The sequence below is a fragment of the Amblyraja radiata genome, chromosome 21, assembly GCF_010909765.2.
Source record: "Amblyraja radiata isolate CabotCenter1 chromosome 21, sAmbRad1.1.pri, whole genome shotgun sequence".
Taxonomy (NCBI): domain Eukaryota; kingdom Metazoa; phylum Chordata; class Chondrichthyes; order Rajiformes; family Rajidae; genus Amblyraja; species Amblyraja radiata.
The window spans coordinates 20174481-20200093 of NC_045976.1; the positions used below are offsets into that span (position 1 = coordinate 20174481).

At 42.7% G+C, this 25613-nt stretch overlaps 1 protein-coding gene across 3 annotated transcripts in view; it reads right to left on the reverse strand.

The window, feature by feature from the left end:
• celsr1 (cadherin EGF LAG seven-pass G-type receptor 1) overlaps positions 1 to 25613 on the reverse strand; it is a 270069-nt gene that overhangs the window by 5965 nt on the left and 238491 nt on the right. For 2 of the 3 annotated variants that reach the window (XM_033039748.1, XM_033039747.1), the window contains exons 21-33: positions 23398 to 23541; positions 21944 to 22118; positions 21080 to 21247; positions 20692 to 20818; positions 18804 to 19004; positions 14759 to 14933; positions 14167 to 14279; positions 12750 to 12829; positions 10863 to 10989; positions 8779 to 8904; positions 3817 to 3953; positions 2343 to 2443; positions 686 to 862 (exon numbers count right to left, since the gene is read on the reverse strand). In XM_033039748.1, the coding sequence (XP_032895639.1) occupies positions 686 to 862; positions 2343 to 2443; positions 3817 to 3953; positions 8779 to 8904; positions 10863 to 10989; positions 12750 to 12829; positions 14167 to 14279; positions 14759 to 14933; positions 18804 to 19004; positions 20692 to 20818; positions 21080 to 21247; positions 21944 to 22118; positions 23398 to 23541 (1851 nt within the window). The remainder of the gene's footprint in view (positions 1 to 685; positions 863 to 2342; positions 2444 to 3816; positions 3954 to 8778; positions 8905 to 10862; positions 10990 to 12749; positions 12830 to 14166; positions 14280 to 14758; positions 14934 to 18803; positions 19005 to 20691; positions 20819 to 21079; positions 21248 to 21943; positions 22119 to 23397; positions 23542 to 25613) is intronic. The other variant, XM_033039749.1, reaches the window with a different exon arrangement.

Here is a 25613-nt window from a genome sequence, read left to right on the forward strand (position 1 = left end):
GAGACCATTTAATATGAATATTTCAGGGCAGCACTCTCAATGTAACCCCTCTGCACTGCAAAATATGTCCTGCGGATTCCTGCCACCAAACATCTATTTTTGCTCAGTGTCCACTTTTATCTAATAAAGCCTTTGGAGATTGTACATTATTATATTAAACGTGACTTCCAAATACAAGTTATTACTATTCGTTGTCAATAGTCCTGACAGGAGTGTCAATGATTTTTAAACCAAGCCTCTATTGGAGGTGTATGTCTAGGTGTTATACACCACTCTACCAGCAGTTCTCTGTTGGTTATTGGGCAATGGTAGATTCTGTCTCTTTCCTGGAAGTAAAGCTTGGCCTCCAGGTAACTTGATCTAACTCATCAGGGAATAAATTCATCTCAGTGATAGTAAGTAAGAGGAGTGCCAAACGGGGAACATTCCTTGGAAGCATAAGTTCAAGGAGCAGAATAGGGCCATTTCCCATCAAGTCCACTGCGTCATTTAATTATGGCAGGTCTAACTTCCCCTCTCAACTGCATTTTCCTGCCTTCGCCCAATTACCGCTGACACCCTTACTAATCAAGATACTGTCAATCTGCGCCTTAAAAATGTCTGGTCAATGAGGTTGGCACACACCCCACAGATCGTTATACATATGTGAGGCATTGTCTCTCTTCCCTGCTGCACTGTGTCTTACCCTTCGGTGTACTGTGCATGGGATTTCTTTCATTGTTCTTGGGTGCCGCTTGCTTCCAGTTGGGGTTGGGATCTCCTTGAAATTCATCTTCTTCACTATCCGATGAACGACTTGAAGCGTAGGAGCTACTGTGATCATCTTCCAGGGAGAGTTCACTGTCAGAGTCAGAATCTGGCTCTGTGGGAAAAGAAACAAGTGGCGGAAAGTCCATTACCAAGAATACGAACAACATGTGTGAATTGATTCCCATCATCAACATTAACAGGTAAGGGCTTGTCCCACCTACGTGTCCTTGGCACGCAAATTACTCAACCTCGTGGTCGCGTGAGGCGCATGGGCATCGTATGGCTGCGTGGGGCCGGTCACACTGAGAAGCGCGGAGGGGTATGTAGTTGTGTGCGACATCGCGTGGGGCTCCAAAATTTTTTGTAGTGAACAAAATCTTTGTGCGCCAACGGCCTGTTGCGGAACTGACGGCCAAAGTGGGACAGGCCCAAGACCCTGGCGCGACGCAACGTCTCACCTACAACAGCAGCAGAAGCAGGCAAACGATCGGCGAACTCGGCCTGGGGCTCAAAGGCCGTTGCAGTCCGGATCCGCCCCCACTTCTACTCCCAGAGCGGGGCCAAGAAAATTGAAGATAGACACAAAATGCTGGAGTAACTCAGCGGGACCGGCAGCATCTCTGAAGAGAAGCAATGGGTGACGTTTCGGGTCAAGACCATTCTTTCAGATTGAAGAGTCTTGACACAAAACATCACCCATTCCTTCTCTCCGGAGATGCTACCGGTCCCGCTGAGTTACTCCGGCATTTTGCGTCCATCTTCAAATGACGTCACGCGCTCCAGACGGCTGTGCGGTTGAATGAAGTCGCGCGCGACCTTCGCGGGACCGTCGAGGCACAACGCCGTTGAGGGCGCGTACTTAGCGTGCCAAGGACACGTAAGTGGGACAGGGGCTATACTCACCGAGACTCTCACAAGAGCAACAGCGATATCAGCCAAATCTAGATCCAGCCTTATACTAGTCCTGGGCCATAAGTTATTTATTTCAATATGTGTATGATAACAATAAATGAAATTTTGACATTAAAATCTGACAATAATTACTCAAACATTTTGAATTGATTGCTGTCAACATCACTAGATATAAAGCCAATATTTCCATCAGCTAAAATGCTTCAAATTATACGCATTTGTTCTAGCTGGAAGGCAAGGTGTATGCCCATCGAGGTTGGCTGCAGAGGTTCTGCAGGGCAATCGCTCTACAAAGCCTTGAGCGCACTGGGCATCACGGGAATGGAGAGGAGAAGAGCCATCAAGAACACCACAGAGGCAGTGGAGAAGGTCTCGAGATGGCTCTGGATCAAGAGAGGAGGTCCATGGTGAGGAGTGAATGCCACCTGAACACAAGTCGTGGTCTGATCAACCACGGCTGGGTCGCCTGGGTGAGGGTGTCTGATGTTAAAAGACCTGAAACACCCAATGACCCCAGTTTACATCACTGATGATGTGTTCAGGAGCATCTATCGATGTATTTTTATCAATCAGAAATTTCTATATTCAGCACACTATCAATGTTTACATGGTTAATTAACGATCAAAGTATACTCTCTGGAGAAATGGATGATCAGGCTGATTATTCTGAAGAAGCTTACCGTCAGGTTTCTTTGTTTTTTTGTGGAATAGTGAAGAATCAGGTTCAGTTTGCCCAACCTCTGCTTGACTTGACAGTAAGCTCACTCTCTGAGCATCATCCCTGACAAAAGAGACAGAGCCTTTAGCTAGAGGAACAACTTGGTCGAAAATAGACAAAAGAACCAACTGGAGCCACTGTAAGAATACAGCTGTTCACAAATGAATCTCTCTTGATTCTAGAAAGAAGGAAGTGCAGATGCTGCTTTAACAAAGAAAAACACAGAATGCTGGTGTAACTCAGCGGGTCGGGCAGCATCCCTGAAGAACATGGATTTGTGACGTATCCTGACACCCCCATCCCCTCCGAACCCCTATCATCCCCTCTGCTGTACATCACCCGAGCTTCCCTCCACCCTGCCCCCACACCTCACCCCTGGTGTGTTTGCACCCTCCCCCCTGTCCTCCCTCTTTCTGATGCAGACCAGTCAGTCCTCAACAGAGGCATTAACAATAGCAGATTGGAGAAGGGTTCCAACCCGAAACATCGCCTATTCATGTTCTCCAAGGATGCTGCCTGACCCGCAGATATATTCCAGCACTTTGTGTCTTTCTCCGCTAGATTCTATTTAATGCAAATAGATAAGCAATTCCATGAACAAGAAACAGAGAAGGCAACAAGTACAATCCCATGACCAAAGGGACTGTGATCCAAGTTCACCCAATTTGACCATATCATTAGGAGTCCGCCCCCCTAAGGGAATGGCACAACTGGCTGAGGTGGTTGAGGGTTAAACAAAGCATCCACAGCACTTATCAAATAATGAGTAATAAATGGTTAAAACCTGGTCACTGGGTCTTGAGGCAACTCGAACAAAAACCACAGTGGTACAAAAATAATATTGAACAACAAACTAAGAGAATCCATGCAGAATTATTAGCTGCTCTCTTATAGAAATGTAACAGGAATTCGCCTTGCACAGATTTTACTTTTTAAATTCTACAAAGATAGGAAGACACTAGTGTGGTCTTCACCTGCTCAGTCGTTTACACCAGAGCAATTTAATTTCACCACATAATCCAGGTGTTCTCTGTGCAGTTCAGTGAATTCAATCTGAGACATTGCTTTGTACACGTGCAATATTGCAATCGAGTCATAAGCTGGCAGTGTTCCTAATAAATATACCCAGCCTCGGGCTTTTACTTAACCAGAAATTAAGCAATTCTCTTCAATTAACATCTGGTGCCAAGTCATCATCATTTCATGGTTCTGCGTGTCTCATTGCAAGTGTTTAGTTTTAATGAAAAGGTTGGACAGCAGTAATTTGCTGGGCAAATGAAAATATGATCAAATTGATACAGTATACGAAAGATTACACGGCACAAGTGACCGTTAAATTGAGCATTTTAAAACACAACAATGGTAACAGGCCATGAAATGGAGTGTGCGTTAGTGCAGCAGGGCAGATCAGAGGCGGGCACCCGGCACCTGATTACCTGAGCTTATGAGCAATGCAGCTATTGTGGCTCTTGGCTGACCTGACAGTGCTCTCCATGGAGGCTGTAGACTCTCCGATGGCAGTGCGGTACATTCGACCCTCATCCACGTACGTATTGTTACAGTTGAGTGACCGCTAGGAGAGAGCAGAATTTCATTCCACTGATCAGCTCATTGCTCTGACTTGAGCTACATGTTAAGGCTTTAAGTCACTAAATATATGGAGCAAAACAGGATGATCCAATTGTAGAAAGTGATGCTGATGCTTTCTGTGGCGAATGGACTGCTGAGCTAGAAGCAGCACACTTCAATTGCAGAGCAAATGTTATTATGGACTCTTCTTGATCCTAATCGCCAATCCTTCATGGGAAGGATCTACAAGCCCCAATTTTGGACTCTCATCCAACTGCTTTTTACTCATACAGTAGAGATAGAATTGTGGCAACATCCAACTGACAACAAAATAAGGCTGACACAGTGGTGCAGTGGTAGAGATGCTGCCTCACAGCACCAGAGACCCAAGTTCGATCCTGACTCCGGGTGCTGTCTGAATGGATTCTCCCTGTGACCTGTGTAGGTTTTCTCCAGGATCTCCGGTTTCCTCCCACACTCAACAGACATACAGGTTTGTAGGCTAATTGTCTTGATAAAATTGTAAATTGTCTCCAATGTATGTGGAACAATATCAGTGTGCGGGGATCGCTGGCTGGCACGAACTCGGTAGGCCAAAGGGCCTGTTTCTGCACTGTATCGCTAAACTAAACAAAACTTAATTGATCTCCTGGTAGATGCCGGCATGTTGCCATTTTTAAACTAATCCTTGATTTAGATCTTCTGCATCCGAAGCAGATGGAAGCCATATTATTCCGTACAAATTAGATGATTTGGGACCTTAACACCATTCTGGTAAAGTTACAAGTGACAACTGCTAATCTCACATTATACAAAGCAGGAATAATTCAGAATCTGCATCACAATAAGCAAACATCAGACGTTGTTAAGACACAAAATGTATTTTAACATTTCTTTGGTAGGGCAACAAAGTTGCTCTCAGTCACTGTCCCTCACCACTGATGCTCTGGATAAGTTTTTTTTTTGTCACATTCAGCTTTTGGCCGGCCCAGTCTTGCCCTACACTCCATGTTTACGCTGATGGATTTCTCTAAAACAGTGCTCTAAGTGGTAGTCCTTCAAAATATTTAAGCAAATCAGACCCAATACTGAAAATTATTCAGACTTTGTGCCGTGGTTGTTAGTCAGATGTTTTTTGATATATGCCTGATAAATGGCAAAGATATAAAGTATCCCACTACCCACTTGTCTTGCAGCCATCATTTGATTAATAGCATCATTAACCTAAAAGAGCTGTAGGACATGATGAGCAATTTTATTTGATCATTCTTAGACCTCACCATGAATCTCGAATAGGCAGTCACTGGGAAAATGCCTGGGTTTGAAATATTCAAATTATTATTAAAGTGATAATTTATATTTTCTTAAATCACAATTACTTTATTATGAAGCTCCCAACTAGAGAATAGTTTGTTGTAGAAAACATACTGCCTGGTTGCCTCATAGCTTGGTTTGGAAACATCTTTGCCCAAGACTGCAAGAAATTCTAATAGTTGCGGTTGAAGCCCAATCCATCACACAGACCAGACTCCCCACCATTGACTCAGCCAACATAATTAAAAACTTGACCAGACATTCTGTTTTTCGCTCTCATCCATCGGAAGGTACAAAAATTGAAAAGTGTGAACGGGCAGACACAGAAGCAGATTCTTCCCCTCTGCTATCGGGCTTCTGAATGGTCTAGGTCCAACAGTTTGGATTCCCCAACCTACCTCATTGCGGATTTTTCGTTTGGAACTGTTATGCCACAATGCTGTGAAACTATATTCTGCATTCCTGTATCTTCCTCTTCCCTCTAACTTGTGTTTGGCTTGATAGTATTCATATACAGCGATTGATTTGATTGCACAGCACACAAACAAAAAGCTTTTCACTATACATGTGACAATAATAAATCTAAACCTACGAAAGCACCACTTTATTTTGAGACACTGCATTCTGAACCTAAACTCTCCCTGGAGAGGAAAATCCTCTCATTATTTATTCTATCGTCTCCTAGGGATCTTTCATGTTTCAAAAAGACAAACTCTCATTCTTCTAAATCCCAATGAATAAAGACACAACAATAACCACAGAAAACACACAATTTCAGGGATCATCCAAGTGAAAGTTCTCTGATTTGCCTCCGATGATAATATATCTTCCCATAAATAAAGGGGCCAAAGCTGTTCACTGCACCTCACTAGCATCTTACACAGTTGGTGTAAGACATCCCACCTTTTGTACTGCAACCCCCTGGATTTCAAGTAATTAGCATTCGAATTATTGTTGCACCTGTTTGTCAACTTTCTGTGTTCCGTATACAAAGTTCCTCATGTCCCTTTATGCTGCAGTTTTCTATAATCTTTCTTCATTTAAATAATAATCTGTTTTATCATTGTTCCTGCGGGGTGACTAACATTTCATTTTTCTAATTGAAGGCCATCCTCCTCCCAAATTGGCAGAACACTGGTCTGGAAAAAACAAACCAAAGTCGACCAAGCATACGAGGACCCTGGAATGTACGTGGGAGAAGTCAACGTGGTCTCAGCAGCCTGGCACCGCCCGACACTGCAATGCATGCGAGCCAGCACTCTCTGTCAAAAATGCTGAATGCCAAACTACAACTTGTTTACTGTCAGGCTTTCCACAACTGTAATTCTCTTACTCTACACCCACATTTCATCAGTGCACAAAATCAAGCCACAACATACAGCTGAAGTCTAGTCTCTCTACGTGCACCATTGGCGATTGAATTACTCACAGAGTGGGTACAGCAGAGAATATACAACAGTACAACACAGGCATTGGCCCTGCAACCAGTTCTGCACCAAATACGATGCCAATCTAACCCATTCCCATCATTGTGCTCTGAATCGCTCAATTACCCCTCTGTTCATATGTTTGTCTAAATGTTTCTTAAATGTTGCTATCATACCTGCTTGTACCACCACAAGCTCAATTATATATATAGAATATTTAACTCCAACGTTCTGAATGGATGGGCCCCCAATGATGCTTTCAGACATTATAACATAATTTTCACAAAATATGAATGATATCTCTATATAACTAAAAGTCTTCGTCTTGTTTGTGTCTGTGTGTGTGTCAATCAATCTGGTTAATTCCTATTTTCTTCCAAACGCTAGGCCACAGCCTTCCCATTTTCACACATCCTACTCACATTTCCCCCGTCGTGGCGATAAACATCTTCCCGTCGCATTCCTACCTATATTTCCAAAGTTATTAATCCTTTGAATTTAAAAAATAGCCTCAGAAACTCACCCATTTCGGAAATAAAACCCCGAGTGAGAACACATTGCACTCACAAGGCAGGACGGGACACTCCGGGAGGGAGCGGCACTCCAGCGCTCACGGTGAACGAGAAGTGGCGGCGGCTGCCGGCGCCCGGCGCCCGGTCCTGGTGCTAGAGCTGGAGTGAGGGCCAAGCCCAGGACTTAGGATGGGACCGTGACTGGGGCCAAGAAAGAAGCCGCCGCTGGAACCAAGGACAAGCCTTGGTCTGGGGTTAGGGACGAGCCCGGAGATGAAGTCAGGGCCTGCGCTGGAGCCCAGGCGGCTGCCGAGCTGACGGCTGGAGTCTAATAATGGATGGGGTTTATATAGCGCCTTTCTAATACTCAAGGCGCTTTACATCGCATTATTCATTCACTCCTCAGTCACACTCGGTGGTGGTAAGCTACTTCTGTAGCCACAGCTGCCCTGGGGCAGACTGACGGAAGCGTGGCAGACAATCTGCGCCTACGGCCCCTCCGACCACCACCAATCACTCACACACATTCACACACAGGCAAAGGTGGGTGAAGTGTCTTGCCCAAGGACACAACGACAGTATGCACTCCCAAGCGGGATTCGAACCGGCTACCTTCCGGTTGCCAGCCGAACACTTAGCCCATTGTGCCATCTGTCGTCCCAGAATAGTCTACAGCCAGGGCCGGGCTGAGTACGAGAACCAGGCCGGGTTCCAGGCCCTGGCACTGCTCTACGACCGGGGTAGGTCCTGGGGCAGGGAATGGGAGTGAGGTGAGGAGGATGAGGGACACGAGGAGGAGGGAGATTGGGGTGGGGAGTGGGGTGGTAGAGGGAGATGGGGCAGGGTATGAAGGAGGGAGATGGGGAGGGGTGGAGGAGGGAGATGGCCCCTACCTATCTACCCTCACTCCCACCCTCTCTAACCCCCTCACTCTCTACCCCCTCCCTCTTCTGCCCCTCTCCCTCTCTAACCTCCCTCCCCCCATTCTACCCCCTCCCTCTCTGCCCCTCTCTATCCCCCTCCCCCTCTACCCTCCCTCTCTACTCCCCTCCTCTCCTTCTCCCTCACTACCCCCTTCCCTCCCTCTCTATCCCCTCCCTCTCTACCCCCCCTCCCTCTCTACCCCTCCCCCTCCCTATCTACCCCCCATCCCTCTCTGCCCCCATCCCTCTCTGCCCCCCATCCCTCTCTGCCACCCCTCCCTCTCTATGCCCCTCCCTCTCTAGGGATTGAAGAGAGAGGGTTAAGAGGAGGAGGAGGAGGGAGTACTGGGAGATGAGGAGAAATGAGCTGCGAGTGCGCAGTTGGGGGCTATGCGTGAGTGGTGCAATATTGCGTTGGGGGAACGGGCGAGTGGTGGAATCTTGCGTTGGGGAGCAGGCTCAACAGGTCTGCACTTGGTCTAGTTGATATCTAAACAGTTTTTGTTTTAATATGCAAAGTGCATTAATGTTGGTGTTCCTAGAAAGCTGGACAAGTAATGCCTTTGCTCATTGTATGGAAAATCAACAGTGAAGATTTTCATATCAATTCGGTTGGGAAAGCCTCAAATATCATTCCTTTTCTAAGAACTTACTGATAAAATTGTAGTTCTGGTCAGTACCGTGTCATCTGCTTGCTGTTTCTTTCCAGAAAATGTGTCCTTCAGAGCTGTTCGTACTTCTTTATTGAAGATACAGTGGCAGAAGAAAATGAAGAGTCCCTAAAATCACAGAGCAGTTAACTTACGATGACTGAAAAAAAACCGAAAATATTTTTTCAGATCATTCCTAATCAAATTCAGCTAAATAGTGTCTGCTGAGCCATTACGCAGCAAGATCCCTGTAAGTAATCACAGTAATAGTAGCATAACAACTTCTTAAAGTGCTCTAATTGCTACCGTTTGGGTTCCTGCTCCAAGATTTATCTATTCACCTGCCACCCACCATCTGTGCCCTCACCGGTCATAGGAATTGTGTTTCCCTCTTCGACTGAATATCCACCCCAGCACTTACTCTGCAGGCTTGAAGAATGGTCAGTCAAGATTTTGTTGTCTGCTTAACCTGTTCACTGCCAAGTTTCTTTTCACTATTGGCCATGAACCGAGTATACTCGGGTGTGGCACTGAACAGGTTAAAGATCTACTAGTTGTCTTATTAAGGAGAATCGCATACTCAAATGCAAGAGTTTTTTAAAAACCGATTATTGAGAATTATTTCTAAAGCATCCCATCGTAACATAACCATTATTTTAAATATTTCCTTATAAAAGTATAATTTGTGAAATGATCAAATTAATAAAGTTCTGCTTATACATATATTTTGCTCTATCTGTGCCCAGTGTGCAAAGTTCCCCCTTTTCAAATAATTGTGTCTAACTCTGTCAATGTGACATGGCAAGAAAATTTCAGCTTAAAAACATTAAGTCTTAATTAAACTGAATGAAGAGCAAGATAAAATGTTAGCAGCTAGAAAACTGATATATACCTTTCTTGGTATGCTTACTAAATTTAGAAAATATTATTAGGTTTGCCGAGTGTAGATGACGAATTGCACATGCATAACAGCATTTAAACAAGCTCTCTATTGTTCCTGTGCAATGCAAATGGTCAAATTATTGCCTGCATATCAAAGCACAATGAGACTAATCTGATATCACATATGAATTCACATTAACATCTCAACATAACCTTTGTACTCATGTGAATGAAGACAGTTATGACTAGTCCCTTATCAGGTATCAAATTTGAACCTAGATTAAAGAAATATTTGGAATGATCTTGAACAGTTTTTTAATTAATAGCCTGTATACCCATAGTAATGTTCAACCTGGATTCAATCTACAATAAACATGAATTTGTCCAGTTTTGATTATTAAGCCACTTTTTGGTTGAAATGATTTACTCCAATACTGCATCACATATGCCTTTTGGGGAAATAGCTTGTAAAAATGCTTTGTTTTGAACAATGCATTCCAATGTAAATGGTCTTTTGTGTGATGATTAATGTGTCAGAAAGAGATGAATGAAAAGGAGTGTTTCAGTGGCTTAAATTCACCTCAGCCAAGGAAATCCAGGATATTAGACATCAAAACGTGGTGAGCCGTACAAGTATTTCAACCACTGGAAGGAGGAGGCGCTACTCATTTATAATGGGTGTAGAAAATATATTTTTGACCAAATATTGACTGTTGAAGCACATCCATTTGCACTCGTTAAAATACATCAGTCATGCTTTGGATCATTTTGATAGACCAACAAGATTTATATGCAAGTAGTCTACCTTGTTATATATTATGTGAAAGAAACTAACACCTGCAGGCCGGCATGGTGGCACAGTGGTAGACTTGCTGCCTTACAGCGCCAGAGACTCGGGTTCAATTCTGACTACGGGGGGCTGTCTGTACGCAGTTTGTACGTTCTCTCCATGACTGCGTAGGTTTTCCCTGGATGCTTCGGTTTCCTCCCACACTACAGGTTTGTAGGTTAATTGGGTTTGGTAAAGATTGTAAATGATCCCTAGTGTGTAGGATAGTGCTAGTGTATGGGAGTCACCGGTCGGCACGGACTTGGGGGGGCCGAAGGGCCTCTTTCCACGCTGTATCTCTGAACTAAACTAAACATACAGTATTTCTACCCTCCAATGAAATGATGTTTGGTCTTGGCAGCACGTTTAATCTTACCTGTAAGCAGCTGAAAATAGCAAATAGATAATGAAAGGTCATGGTGTCATTATTCACCGCCATCAGTCCCAACAACCAAGTGGCACTGATGAGAAGCAGCAGGAGGAAGGCTGTCCTCAGACCAGATCTAAAAGAAAACACATGCATCAGTGAACAATTACACGCAGCAAGGGGAGTGCTGGAAAATCATTAAATTGATCTTGTCTTTTTTTTAAATATGTTCCTTGACAACTATTATTAGAACACAGCAAAATGAACTTTTAAGAATCCATCTTATGTCCCTTTAACAGCTGCAGCTGAATTATCCATTTCCTTTTTGACAGCTGTGCTGTCTGTCATGGTACGTTTTCACTCTAAAAGAATTCTATTGTTCTTCTGAAGATTCATGATGACCTTTATAAGGAAAACCTCTAAATCAAAGCCTATGACACGTGACTTCTCCCTCTGCCAAAACAACTTTTCTAAATGCTTGCCAGTTTTACTCTCAACGACTTCTGTGCTCATTTTCCAATCATGTTATAATAATGCCCGACCTGAAAAATAACGATGCTAACCCAAGCAGCAGGTCCCAGAGAAGTTCATCAATCTCCCCACACAAGTGCTGATTTTTGAGTCACACTATCAGATTCATGCTCCAGCTTCTTTAAACTGTATCTACATCCCAGCCGCTGCCTTTTCTGGCCACTGTTACCCAACTATCTTGTGCAGCAAGTTGTATAGTTTAGTTTAGAGATACAGCGTGGAAAAAGGCCCTTTGGCCCACCGTGTCCCCAATGACCAGTGATCCCCGTACACTAGCACTATCCGGCGCACACTAGGGACAATTGATGATTTTTTACCAAAGCCAATTAACCTACAAACCTGTACTTCTTTGGAGTGTGGGAAGAAACCGGAGCACCAGGAGAAAACCCACATGGGTCACAGGGAGAACGTACAAGCTCCGTACAGACAGCACCCATAGTCAGGATCGAACCTGGGTCTTTGGCACTGCAAGGCAGCAACACTACCGGTGCACCACCATGCTGTCCCTGTTCTGTCTGGCATTATGAAACTAGTTACACACAAATGTGGTGTCAATGAGAAGCAATGGTTTTGTAAGGTAAGACTGGAGGCAGGTCTGATATGATTCAAGAATAAATTAGCGAGATTCTCATATCCACAGCTAATTGAGGGTAACCTCAGGAATTCCACGCGGGGTGGGTTTAGCTGACATACCGCCTTTCATCTTTTGTGGGAAGTGTTTCATTGTTCATTAATTTTCTACACATGTCAGCCTATTTTGATTAACTGAACATCAGGAAGAAACCTGCCCTCCTCTCTCACTTCCAGAGTAAAGACATTCCCTGTGTTTCTGTGCTTGGCAGTACACCAGGATCCTGGACATTTACTGTTGGGATCTGGATTCAGGTCTAAGCCTGACTGATGCACAGAAGTTTCTTCTTGTCCTTCCTTCACAATCATTGGCCTCTCCCAGTCCCAGTCGCCTCAATGAAGCAAGCAAATGGAAGCTTAAAATGTGAAATGGTAAATGGTAAAACTGAAATACAAATTATTTGTTTTGCAACAAGCACCCTTCAGTGCAAAGTTAGCTCAGTATCAATATCAAGTGTTGCTTCCAAATTAGGGAGGCACTTTTTTGTCATACTTCTCCCATGTCCCACCAGCATTTCATTATAACACCCTATAAAAGTAATGAATATCTGCATATCTCAGGCACCATCCGTTGTCACTGTGACAGCTCACCCTACCACAGACTGGACACTTCCCAGTTCTTCCTCATCCACTTCGTTATAGTAAATGTCTTCTTTAAATTTTTACTTCTGAAAATAATGTTGGTGATATTCACTGTAAAAAATAAAACTATGAAAATGCTTGTGTGAAACTCACATGGTTCCAGTCTTTTCTAAGGTCCTGTTCCTGGGTCCACAGGATGCTTTAGCAGCAAGTATGAAGATAATGATATTGATCTGAGGAAGCAGAAATTTAACATGTATTAGCTTCAACATAAAGAGAAAAAAACGCGGTTTTGTAAGGATGCTTATGTTGGTAAGATGGGAGAGGTGTGGATTTCATAACAGTAACAAAAAGCAAGTCTGAAGATATTGTGCGCAAGGTTTACAGCCATACTTATTAAAGTTAAAATTATTAAAGTTATGAACACCATAAATTTTACTTCATCAGTGAAGGCTATGAAGAAAAACAGTTTGCATTGGTTTAGAATACTTAACATAGCAACACCTTTCAAGCCACTTCGTAGCAGTTATACAACCTTTCAGGGCCAATGTCCAAAAAGGCACATTTCCAAGAAGTAACGAAATAGAGATGATGTAAATGAGAGAGGAAGTTCATGATATAAGGTAAGTGGGGAACGGCAAAACTTACTGGATAAGCAGAGATTTATTTAGTTATCATAAAACTGACAATTAAATAAATCTCAGTTTATCCAGTACTGGACATCAGCGTGTCTGTAGGTTTTTAAATACTGTATTAGGCAAGACAAGTAATGAAGTACAGCAGAGTATTGATAGCATGTGTGGTACCTGTGTTTTATGTTACTGAGGGGCAGCATGAAGATTAGACACAGGAGTTACTCCAGGGTAGATCCTTGGAAGTAGCTGATGAACAACAATGATGTGGGTATATGAAGATAAGTCACTTCAGGTGATTCCCTGGCTTTACCAGACAGGTAAGAACAGAACCAGTTAATTGCAGTCCCACTCAGGTTCAATGTTGGAGAGGTGTCAGAGTAGGATAATGCGTTTAACCAGACTGGGTGATGTAAAAAGATACATTATCTTTGTCGCAATCACTCGCTTTGTCACACCTACAGTCTAGAGCTAGAGGGCATGGGTTCAAGGTGAGCAGGAAGAAATGTAAAGGAGATTTTGGGGGTATGTTTTTCACACAGAGAGTGATGGTTAACAGGAACCAGCTGCCAGAGGGGATAGTTGCGACAAATACAATAACGACATTTGAAAGGCATTTGGAAGGCGGAATTGGAGAAGCAGAGGGATATGGGCATAATGCAGGCTAATGGGATTAGTGAAGAGAGCCTTCAAGAACGGCATGGAAAAGGTGGGCCAAACGGGTCTTTTTTATGCTATATGATTCCATTAAGCAGTGATTCTATCACACTGTATGTCATATGGCTTCTCTAAGGGACGTTTCAACACTCTTGCAGTGGTAGAAACCCAATTAGCGGGATCCAAACATGGAGCTCAAAGAGGTAACAACACACTCAAGAACTTTGTAATGAAAAATGAAAGTTGAGATCTATCAACCGGATGCTATAAAGACCACTCACAATGACTATGACACATATAGGGCCAGCAAAACTCCAAATCAGAGTGTCATCCATGGACAGCCAGCAGAAGTCAGGGTTCCCATAACCTTGTGGATCTAAGCCCATAGCCAGACCTTGAAAGATTGCAAAACAACATTATTTAGTGCATTTAATTCCTTTACATGTGGACAAAACACAAAGCATGCAGATACCACCACCTCCTCAGATGCTGAACTCTGACTGCATAAAATGCGCAGTGAACACCCAGCAGATCACGCAGGATTAATTGCTCACAGTGATTACAGGTTGTCCAAATCCATCTGAAACATAAACCCTTCTTCTCACACTACTCTCAAACACTATGGGGTGGCTTGTGACTACGACCAAAAGTGTGACGGCTGACAGCAAACAGACAAGCTGCTTAACATTGCTCTTGATTTTCAATTCCATTGTGGCCCGCACTCTGTCGCCTGCTTTACACAATTCCGACGAGGTAAAAACGAACCCACCACCTGAAAGATCACTCTTGGAACAGTCTTTGAACATGTAAGCTGTAAAGTGGTCAGCTCATTCAATTTTGTTCTCCCAGAAAAATACGCAAGAATCGCGTTACCTGTTATAATGGCTGGAATTCCCCATCCGATGGTGTAGTAAAACCGCATGTGGCCATGGTTTACATTCCTCATGTCAGTCAGCATACGGTAAATATGGAGACCCTCCACAAACGTCCAGGCAAAGGTGCAGAGATAGAAATAATGCAACAGCAGGGCTATCACACTGCATACAAACTGCAAGAGAATAGAGTTAGTGAATAACAACATTACCTTCCAATACTTCTTTACTTATCGTCCATTCGGACCAGTCAGACACTCTTTTGACAGAATACCCGGGATTGCCAACCCGGTATTAGACTAACGCAACAATCTCTCGAGAAGATTTTGGACTAAGACCTCATCCGCCATTTCCAATAATAAAGACAAGAATGTAAAAAACACTATTTGGGAGGTGTAATACGTTGTTTTAAAAATGAAGTTGTTACATCTCAACAATTATTATGGGGCATATCCTACATGAAATATCTAAGTAAAACAAAATAATTTCACATCTTTTCAAAGTGCACTACTCTTCTGAATTAAGCTTCAAAAATGATATTGAATGCTTTAGCAGCCTTCACCACAGTGAGGAAATGTAACTGTGTTAACCTGGTTTACCAGAGGGACTACAGATGGAAATTAGCCTATAGCTATAATCTTGCTATAATCTTGCGTATTGCATGCAAATGTTTATAAATATGCACTGTCCTTAATAAAAACATCTAAAAAAAACCCCAAAAAAACCAAAGGTGTGACTTACAGCCGCATTTATCTACAGAGTATCCTATCCCGTGTGAACTCTCACGGCATCTTTCTGGGCAGGAGGTCATTGTTTTGGGCCATCCTGTCTCACGTGTATCCATGATGCCTGCCATCAGGTTCCTGTTGGATCCAGCAGAATGTTGGGGAATCGGCCCAGCATCCGGTGCCAGGTTGAACCAGATACACGAATATTGTCCACATTGACCCCCAGGGTAAGGGACAGCTACAGGGACTTTTGTATTGATGTTGTGAGAATGTGAGCCTTGCCCATCCTTAATCATTCTCCAGTAATACTGATTAGCCATTCCACTCCATCTGATGATACCATCTGGGAGTTTGAGGATTTAGATCCAATGAAAACTATGGAATAATTATATATTTCCAAGTTAGGGTGTTGTATGAATTGGAATAATTGCAGATGAAGCTGCTCTCAACTACCTGCTACCCTTGTACTTTTTAGTGACAGAAATCACAGCTAAATAAAAGCTGATAATTCGTTGTGTCAAGACTCTAATATCTTTGTTTTAATTTGTTTCAATAGCTTTAGAACGATTTTGTCAACCAAAAGCATGTGTTTTGATAGCTGGCTAAACCAGACAGTGTGCCATCAAATCCTTGTTCACCTCCTTTGTGGGTGTGGCTCAGACTTGCACCTGCAGATCCATGCTGCAGTGCAGGGACTCACTGACAAGGTGGAGATGGATTCATCAAGGAAATTGCCATGAAAAAATCTGATAAGTAAATGAGGTCTCGGTGAGTTGGCCGATGCCATGCACTGGCAGCTCATTGCTAAAAATACATTTTAAACCAATGAATGTCAACAATGTGCCTCATTTGAGAACTACAAGATTGGCTAAATGTAATTTTTGATAGAGTAACCAAGAATTGAATTAAAGCCAAATGCCCGCAATTTGTTTTATTGTTGTTTTCTTTTGCACAGCTTAAACCTCCAATGATAAATTGATACACCAACATTGTAATTTGGTTATATACCTACTTAAAGAACCACACATTAACCAATTGCTTGTCTGCATACGCTAAGCGTAACTTCATTAACTATTTCATGCAACTTTGGGAGGATTTTGCTTTAGCAGAGTTTACTGGCAGTCAGCATTGGGGTACTCCGAGATACCACTTCCCAGAATCAACCTGCAGAAAGATTGTGTCTCTAGATTTTGAAAAACTGGGAAATGGATCCTGAGCATTGCCGTATTTTTCCCATGCTCCCTGCATACTCCCCGCTGTCACCCAACAATCAGCCAAATGTATATTTAGCATAGGCCCTGCCCATCATTCAGCAGTGTAGATTCAAACTATGAGATTTTTTAAATTATTTAAAAAAACGTGGGAGGTAGCAAATTTCCTTTTCTTCGGCATTAAAGTGATTTGCATTATTACACAACATCACATTAAACTTGCAATGAACTCTCAGAAAACTAGCTGGCCAACACAGAGCAACAGTCGTCAACTTCCTTGATAAATCTTTTCAAATCTGTTCTTCCCCTTCGTCTTAATTATTATTGACACTCATTTTGCCTGCAATTGCGATGTATTTCCGCTAGAGGCCGCCATTGGGGTTTAGTTGGAATTACTTCTGCTGGCAAGTGGATGGACTTCATTTCTGACCTTAAAAATGAAATTATCATTGGAGATTTGGGTGGAAATTGGTAGCTGCTTTAGAAAGATCTGGCTGAAGTCTAGTTTATTGAAATCTGGGCATTAATGTTTATTAGATGGATGAAAATTTGGGCTGGGGAGCAAATATGAATTTTGCATAAATTAATTTTCAAGGGTTGAAATATTCATATTGCATGACATTCACAGCCAATTATTATTTTAAAAAGTATGTCAATTAGACTGGTAATAGAATGTCTCAAACTCACTAGCTATTGAGTGTGACGTTAATGTAATTTTCTTCCTACACTGTAATGAAGTAGAAATATCACGAGGAAAAATAGAAAAACAAAGAACAGCTATAAATAAAGCACAGTGGATATAATATGAAAAGGGAAAGAATACAGGAGGCAGAACGGTGGCACAGCAATAGAATTGCTGCCTTAACGCGCCAGAGATCTGGATTAAATCCCGACTACGGGTGCAGTATGTACGGACTTTGTACGTTCTCCCTGTGACCTGCGTGGGTTTTCTCCGGGTGCTCCGGTTCCTCCCACACTCCAAAGACGTTCAGGTTTGTAGGTAAATTGGCTTTGGTAAAAAAAGTAAATTGTCCCTAGTATGTAGGATAGTGTTAAGTGTGTGCGGGAATCGCTGGTCGGCGCGGACTCGGTTGGCCGATGGGCCCATATTCGCACTGTATCTCTAGTTTAAAAAAAAAAATAGTTTTAGAGATACAGCGAGGAAACAGGCCCTTTGGCCCACCGAGTCCGCACTGACTAGCAATCCCCGCATGTTTACGCTATCCTACCTACACACACTAGGGACAATTTACAAGCTAATTAACTGTATGTCTTTGGAGTGTGGGAGGAAACCGAAGATCTCGGAGAAAACCCACACGGTCACAGAGAGAACGTACAAACTCCGTACAGTCAGCACCTTTGTCGGGATCGAACCCGGGTTTCGGTGCTGCAAGCACTGTTAGGCAGCAACTCCACTGTGCTGCTCTCTACCGCTCCGCCACGGTACAAACTAAACACCGATTTATAAGTAGTCCTCGCTTATGTATTGGTGAGAATCCACACAAAACAATTTCTTTAAGTATCAATGTTGCTATCAGCCACTGTTTGTCGTGCAATTACACACTTCAAAATTATTTTAGTATTTCAAAGTCTTAAGATAATTAATGGGGTTTGAATTACATCACCACAGAATATAAATTGTATCGCTATCATCAATCAGGTGACAGTCTGAACAGATAGTGAAGAAACTCGAACCATTTAATTAAAATGACAGAACCAGAACTAATTCTATTTTATGGTAGCAATTCACATCACAAATGACATAGTGATGACAGTGTTATCAATCTACCTTTTACCATAACAGGTTTTACTTTAACCATAGGATAAGGCAAATTTATTTTCATTTGTCACTAGCAATTGGATTGACACTTAACACAGGATCTTAATAACTAGGGGACAGGAAAACCTTGATCCCTTCAGCCTTGATTGAATCTGAAACCAGCTCTAAAAAAAATATCTGAATATCTACAAAACCAATGGGTGAACTGGGTCTAGTATGACCATTGACAAAGACAATACCTTGCATTTGTGAAATATTTCACATTTGGCCAAAATGATTTAACAATGCTGAGATTTAAAATGGTAATAAACTGAATTAGTCACTTACAGGATTTTCTGTCTGGTTAATTCCAATAAGGAAGACGAGCTCTGAGAAGAAGAGAGCAGCCACCAGGTTTTTGTGGATGTTATGGAGATTCGAACGCAGAGTTCTGACCATGATGAGGAACAGGAAAGTCACAAACAAAGCAAAGAGCGAGAGCGAGACGGTGGTATATGTGACAATCTTCAAAGGGAGCACCTCACCATGCTGGGGAAGAATCAACAACATGATCATCAACGTTTAAACTGTAAAGCCAGACTACCACAGACAATAGAATTTCATTGTCCTATTTGGGACACATGACAATAAACTCTCTTGAATCTACCACATTTTGTGGAAATTAATCTTATTAATTATTGTTTAGTGTTAATGAGATAAATGTACAGCAGCAAATTATTTTATTAAAATAACAAAGGATTCATTTGCAGCAGATGTATCTGGAATTGGTATCTGAAGTTAAGAAGTCATAAACTTATGAATTTGGCTTGCAATATAAATTACCCCCCAAATTAATTTTGATGCCAACTTTCTTCCACTGATGTATTATTTTTCACCCTTTTGCCCTTCATGTAACTACATTTTTAAAGGAAACTTCAACAATCTCCAATTATGGCTTTTTGAGGAATGAAAACACCAAGACTTAATTTTTGTAGAAGATGATGGGTTTCTGGGTCATCACACTGCCCCTGCCTCAGCAATACCATGAATAAAAACAACGCATCAATATTTTGAATGAGATCACGAGGTAATTTTAGTGTGTGAATATTCTGGATTAGGTGCAATCAATAAGATACAAACAGTGCCTCATGTGTGACCCTCCCAACATGTGGCCCTTATACTCTGTTACGGAGACTTCCTCCCAGCACTGGCTTACTGAAACAAACTTTCTCCACTTCCGGATGCAGCTTTGAAAGATTTTTTATGTCCTTTTCAGTACCTCCACATTAGTGAAAAAATAATTCTGATTTTATAGTGCCTTTTACATTATTGTTTCAAAGGCTTTATGGACAACAAAGTACCATTAAAGGACTAGTTGTTACATCTACCACTTCAAGAAGCGATTTGACCCCTCCTCACATTACCATGGCACCATGACCGTTGCTGGCCGCAATGTGAATCTGATTGCCACGTGACTTTAAGCGAATGGATTTTGTCTTTTGATATGAATGGTGGAGTTGCAGAGGGGGAGTGACCAACATATTCTTCAACTAAGGAGAAGGATAAAAGTCTAGAAGCTGCAGAAAGATCAGGAAACAATGTGCCAGGACTATATGGATCTATCTGTAAGTGGAGAGCAGTGTAGAGAAACTCTTAACAGCAAGTGCTAATGGCATTCCCAAGTGTAGGTGCAGCTCAGTAACCTAGCTGTTGCTATGCTGCTGTGGCATTCCACCCCCACCCACCCCAAACTGCAAATGTGGGAACAATGGACCCTCATTAGTCTTCTTTTGTCATTTATGATTTCTGTCTCACAGGCATTCCTTTCGCTTCAAGGCAATGGGCTGCTGGACTGAGACAGAAATAAAATAAAGAGCACAAAATTACAATAAGTCCACTAGTGAATCTAGTAAATCACTTGCATTTTGAGCACTTAAGATCAATTAACCACAGCTTCTCAATTTCCACTAAACGTTGGAGCTTTGTTGAGGCATGAGCATCAATAATACTGCATTAAGATATTAGCTTAAAAAGACAAGGTTGCTACAGGCTATATTTTTAAGTTTGTTCAGATACTGCAACCTGTTTTAACACCAGGAAATGAAGACAAAAAGGGAAGCATGTCCCTGCCTGAGTTGACTATGTGGAAAATGTGTTTAATAAACTGGAAAAGGAAGGCTGTAGTGCCTCGAGCACAATGGAAGCATCTTGGCTATAGGCACATGATCCACCTTACCTCCCGCTTGGAAATGTCCATGAGCACGGCAAAACTAGTCATGTGGTTGCACTGGCAGTCGATGTGGGATTCATTCCGGTGCACAAGTTCACATCCTTTTGAAGACCACCCTCCTGTGCCTCCAATCCTATCAAAGGAAACCAATGCAAGGATTTTAAAAAACTGAGAACCATTAGCTGTGTAATGTCCTCAATATTTGTGCAATATTGAATATATATATATTGAATTTATTTGTCATTCAAAAAAATTTGAACGAAATGTCAAATTTGAACAAAATTTATATATATATATATATATATATATATATATAATACATTGCATTCAACAGGAAATTCTGAAATTTTAATGCCTTAACAGATTCAAAGAGACTTTTTTGAGTCTCACTTACGCAAGAGTATGATTCCAAAATACACAGAGGGGCTTGGTTCTTTCTTCTGTCACAAACAAACGATACTTCAGAGTTACTGGGCTCTGCAGTTGTTGAGGCAACTCCTGGTCCTCAATGTAAACTGTGGCACTCACGATGGGTGTATTTATGACTGGCCGGTTAGGAACTCTGAAGACAAACAACACATTGATAAAGGCATGCTGAAGGTATTCGGATATTTCTGACAGAGCAAGACAAGGTATGCAAGAACCCCAGAGGTTTCAATTTCCTCCAATAGCCCATAAAAGTATCTCAAAGTGAAGGCACCCTGTAATTATCTTCAATCTCACATCACAACTATTTGAAAAAAAAAATCAAAGCAAGCAGCAAATTCTGCTGCTAGCAGAAGGCACATGTGTAACACAGATGGAGGTCTTCAAAAGTTAAACATGTTGAAGAGATCACTGATTTACTTCTTGCAGCAGAGTTGATGCTTTTGAAATAAGTTTCCAATAACCATTTAGTCTATAGTTTGGAGAATCTACTGGAAAACAAACGCCACCTCTCACTCAGTGGCCACACAATTTGCCAATGGTCTATCTACAAACAAGGACCTACTGTGACTATAAATGTCTCAAAACAATGCAACTTCAAAGCCCAAACTATCTGATTTTCAGTTTAGTGAGAATCACCAAGTGATTGAAACCTTGAAAGCTGCTTTTTATTTCCCAATGTTGAGATGGTCATATGATAATTGGACACTTCAGCTTTGAGTGCTCAGATCATGACATAATGGAAAGGCTATGCTTTCCCGGTTATTTAAGAAAATGAAAAAATTATAGTCACTACTATTCCAGAAAGTTCATTACACAATAAGTAACGTACCTCATACTTCTTCGATCAGGGTCAAACCGTTCAGGCAAGAGCTGTCCCAGCGATCGATATATGATCACCACACCAACTGCATATTGATGGGATCCATCTGCTCTTCTCTTCTGCCTCTTTGCCAATACATTCTCTGGCCTCCAACTTCCATTGTGTGTCGGGTGATAACCCTGTCCTGGAGTTTCACACAAGAAGAATAATCAAGCCATTCCTTACACACTTTCAGTTAGATTTAGGTCATGTGGAAACTTAAGAATTCCCATATAGATTTCAACATTTAGTGTACAATCTACATGATAACCTCTGATGATGGATCCATCAACATGATGAAATTGCCTTTCACACGTCCTTCTCTCTCAATTTTTCGCAAGGAGTGGTGGAGGCCTGGAACGCATTGCCAGGTGGGTGCTGGTGGAGGCAGATATGATAGTGGCGTTTAAGAGGCTTTTGGATAGGCACATGGAAGTGCAGAGAATAGAGGGACATGGATCACAGAGGGGCAGGTATGATGAGACCAGTTTAACTTGACATCATGTTCAGCACAAACATCGTGGAACCGAAGCGTCCGTTCCAGAGCTGTACCTGGTCCTTTTCTATTTCAGCCCCAGAGGCCTTTCCTACACATCATCCTGGCCAGTCAATGCAAACTGTGGGTTCTTCATTACCAAGCATGGACAGTTAGTGGGAATGTGAAGTGACTTTCTGTTCTCAACAGTGAGCCACCCATAGCCTTCACACCTGGTTACGATCAGCGACTCGACACAGATAAGAAAATAAAATTGCAAACATCCTGGTTTACATGCTTTAGCTACTGAAAAACAATTTTTAACTTCACATCATGTGAGGCATGCTGCCTCAGTGTGGGTTCTGCCAAGATATGAATGAACTGACTCTTGGACGACTGCAGCATCATTTCACGTCAAAGGGCAATAAATCCGCATGACCTGCTTCACTTGTGAAAGAAAACAGCTCCACGCTCAGCTAAGGATTATGAAAAATTGTTCTATTTCATTAATGGCAGGAGTCCTACAGCATCAAAGCCATTAGATGTTAAAACTGCTGTGAAGCTGATGTAACACTTCCAGCGAATGCTTCCCTTCAAAGGCTTCAATTTTTCCCATGAGTAGTTCAAAAGATAAGCCAAACAATTTATCTGCTATATTGGACCCAGTGCTCAACTGGAGATTTATATTCTGAACTAAGGGACATTTCTCAAACATTCCGCAGCATTTTCTTCATTGATGAGATTCAAATACAACCCAAACGTACCCATGTGATGGAAAGAAAGGCATATTGTTCTTGATGGACCTTACAGTTTCCAGAGCAATTAAACAGTACTGGAATGTGGATTAAGTCTGGTAGTTTGTCCACTGGCTCAGGCCTGCACTTAGAGCAAAACCCAGCACCCAAAGATTTAAATAAAACTGCAACAAGAAGATAGAAACACTCCTTACCTTGGTCATCTCCGACTTTGAAGAGGGCATTGGGAAAAAATACACTGGATTCAAGGTCCGCTGGAATTTCTTCACGGATTTTCTCAAACTGTGGCATGATGGTGCCTCCAAAGTTTGGTATCTCAAAAAGGTCGACTGCAATGACTAGCGGTACAAGAAACACATCAACATGAAGGTCAAATACACAGGAAAAAGACCGGTTTTACATTATCATTAATTGGTTGCTTTTGGTTTACTTAAATGTTGACATATTAAGAAATAATAATTTTACAATTAATAAATCTTATAGACTTTCCTTCAGACTCATGAAGCATGAGTGACTGTTGGGCAAGATTTGTTTGACTGGTTCAGGTTTGTGTGTAGTTTTTCAGGTCTGAGTACTTCCACCACAATCAGCAGTTGTAACTCTGTGCACTGCGCAGGGATGAGGAAAGGATTACTGATGCTGGGAGTCAGTGGTCCTCCCATTCTTTATCTGGCTGTTGTGAGGGTTTGGCGATAGATCTTCACCAGCTGCACATGGAATGCAGCTAAGCCTGACGGAGGTCCCACGAATAAAGCAATAGGAGGCAGCAGCCTATCCACTGAGCCACAAATACTTAAATGTGATATGCATAGAGAAAGCCGTAACTTTTTATTTACAGGCGTCTCTGGATTGAGGTGATGGGATACCCGTAACCAGGCTGTTGAGATAGAGTCCAGCAACGAGCAAGCATTGCAATGCATCAGACACAGTGGATTCCAGCACAACAGGTTGGAATGCTTAAAGACTGAATGATTGTGATTCTAAACACATCAACCCATCAGAAGGATAGGAATACTAAGATAGTTGGGTTACATAACCTGGGTCCAAAATTTCATACTAGATGCTTCACATACTTCAATTCCAACTGTATGCAGATATGAATTTCCTACTTTGATGTCAGATTGATTAACGCGCTAAGCATCGAGTCACGTGGGTAGAACTTCAAAGGAAGGAGTAGGTTGAGCCAAACCATGAACCTGGCATTGTTTTTTATTGGAGGGTGAGTGTTATAGGCTTGCTCCTCCTAACCCACAAGCAGTGCCCTCTTATCCCAAACTAGCCATTGTTTCCCTTCAGCTGCCAGGTTTCCCCAATGCAAATGCAGCCAGCAACGGGGACCTGAGAAGCTGGTTAAATCCAGTGGCTATCCACATTATTTAGATGGTAGACGTTTTGGGTTGAGACCCTTCTTCAGAATGATGTGGGGGTGGGGGAGGGGGCAGGAAGAAGAAAGGAAGAGGCGGAGACAGTGGGCTGTGGGAGAGCTTGGAAGGGGAGGGGAAGGAGGGAGAAAGCAAGGACTACCTGAAATTGGAGAAGTCAATGTTCATACCGCTGGGGTGTATACTGCACAAATGAAATATGACGTGCTGCTCCTCCAATTTGCGGTGGGACTCACTCTGGCCATGGAGGAGGCCCAGGACAGAAGTGTTGGATTCGAAATGGGAGGGGGAGTTGAAGTGCTGGGCCACCGGGAGATCAGGTTGGTTAATGCGAATCAAGCGGAGGTGTTGGGCGAAGCGATCACCAAGCCTGCGCTTGGTCTCATTGATGTAGAGCAGTTGACACCTAGGGCAGCGGCTGCAATAGATGAGGTTGGAGGAGGTGCAGGTGAACCTCTGCCGCACTTGGAAAGACTGCTGGGGTCCTTGGATGGAGTCGAGGGGGGAGGTAAAGCAACAAGTGTAGCACTTCCTGCGGTTGCAAGGGAAAGTACCGGGGGAGGGGGTGGTTTGTGTGGGAAGGGACGAATTGACCTGGGAGTTACGGAGGGAGCGGTCTCTGCGGAAAGCCGAAAGGGGAGGAAATGGGAAGATGTGGCCAGTAGTGGAATCTCGTTGGAGGTGGCGAAAATGTCGGAGGATTATTTGTTGTATGTGACGGCTGATAGGGTGGAAGGTGAGGACAAGGGGAACTCTGCCCTTGGTACGAGTGGGGGGAATGGGGAGATTGCCAGATTGCCTCATAAGATGGGCTGGCTGCCCATTGCATATCACATTAAACATCGCTTTACCTCCCCCCTCGACTCCATTCAAGGACCCAAGCAGTCGTTCCAGGTGCGACAGAGGTTCACCTGCACCTCCTCCAACCTCAACTATTGCATCCGCTGCTCTAGATGTCAGCTGCTCTACATCGGTGAGACCAAGCGTAAGCTTGGCGATCGTTTCGCCGAACACCTCCGCTCGGTCCG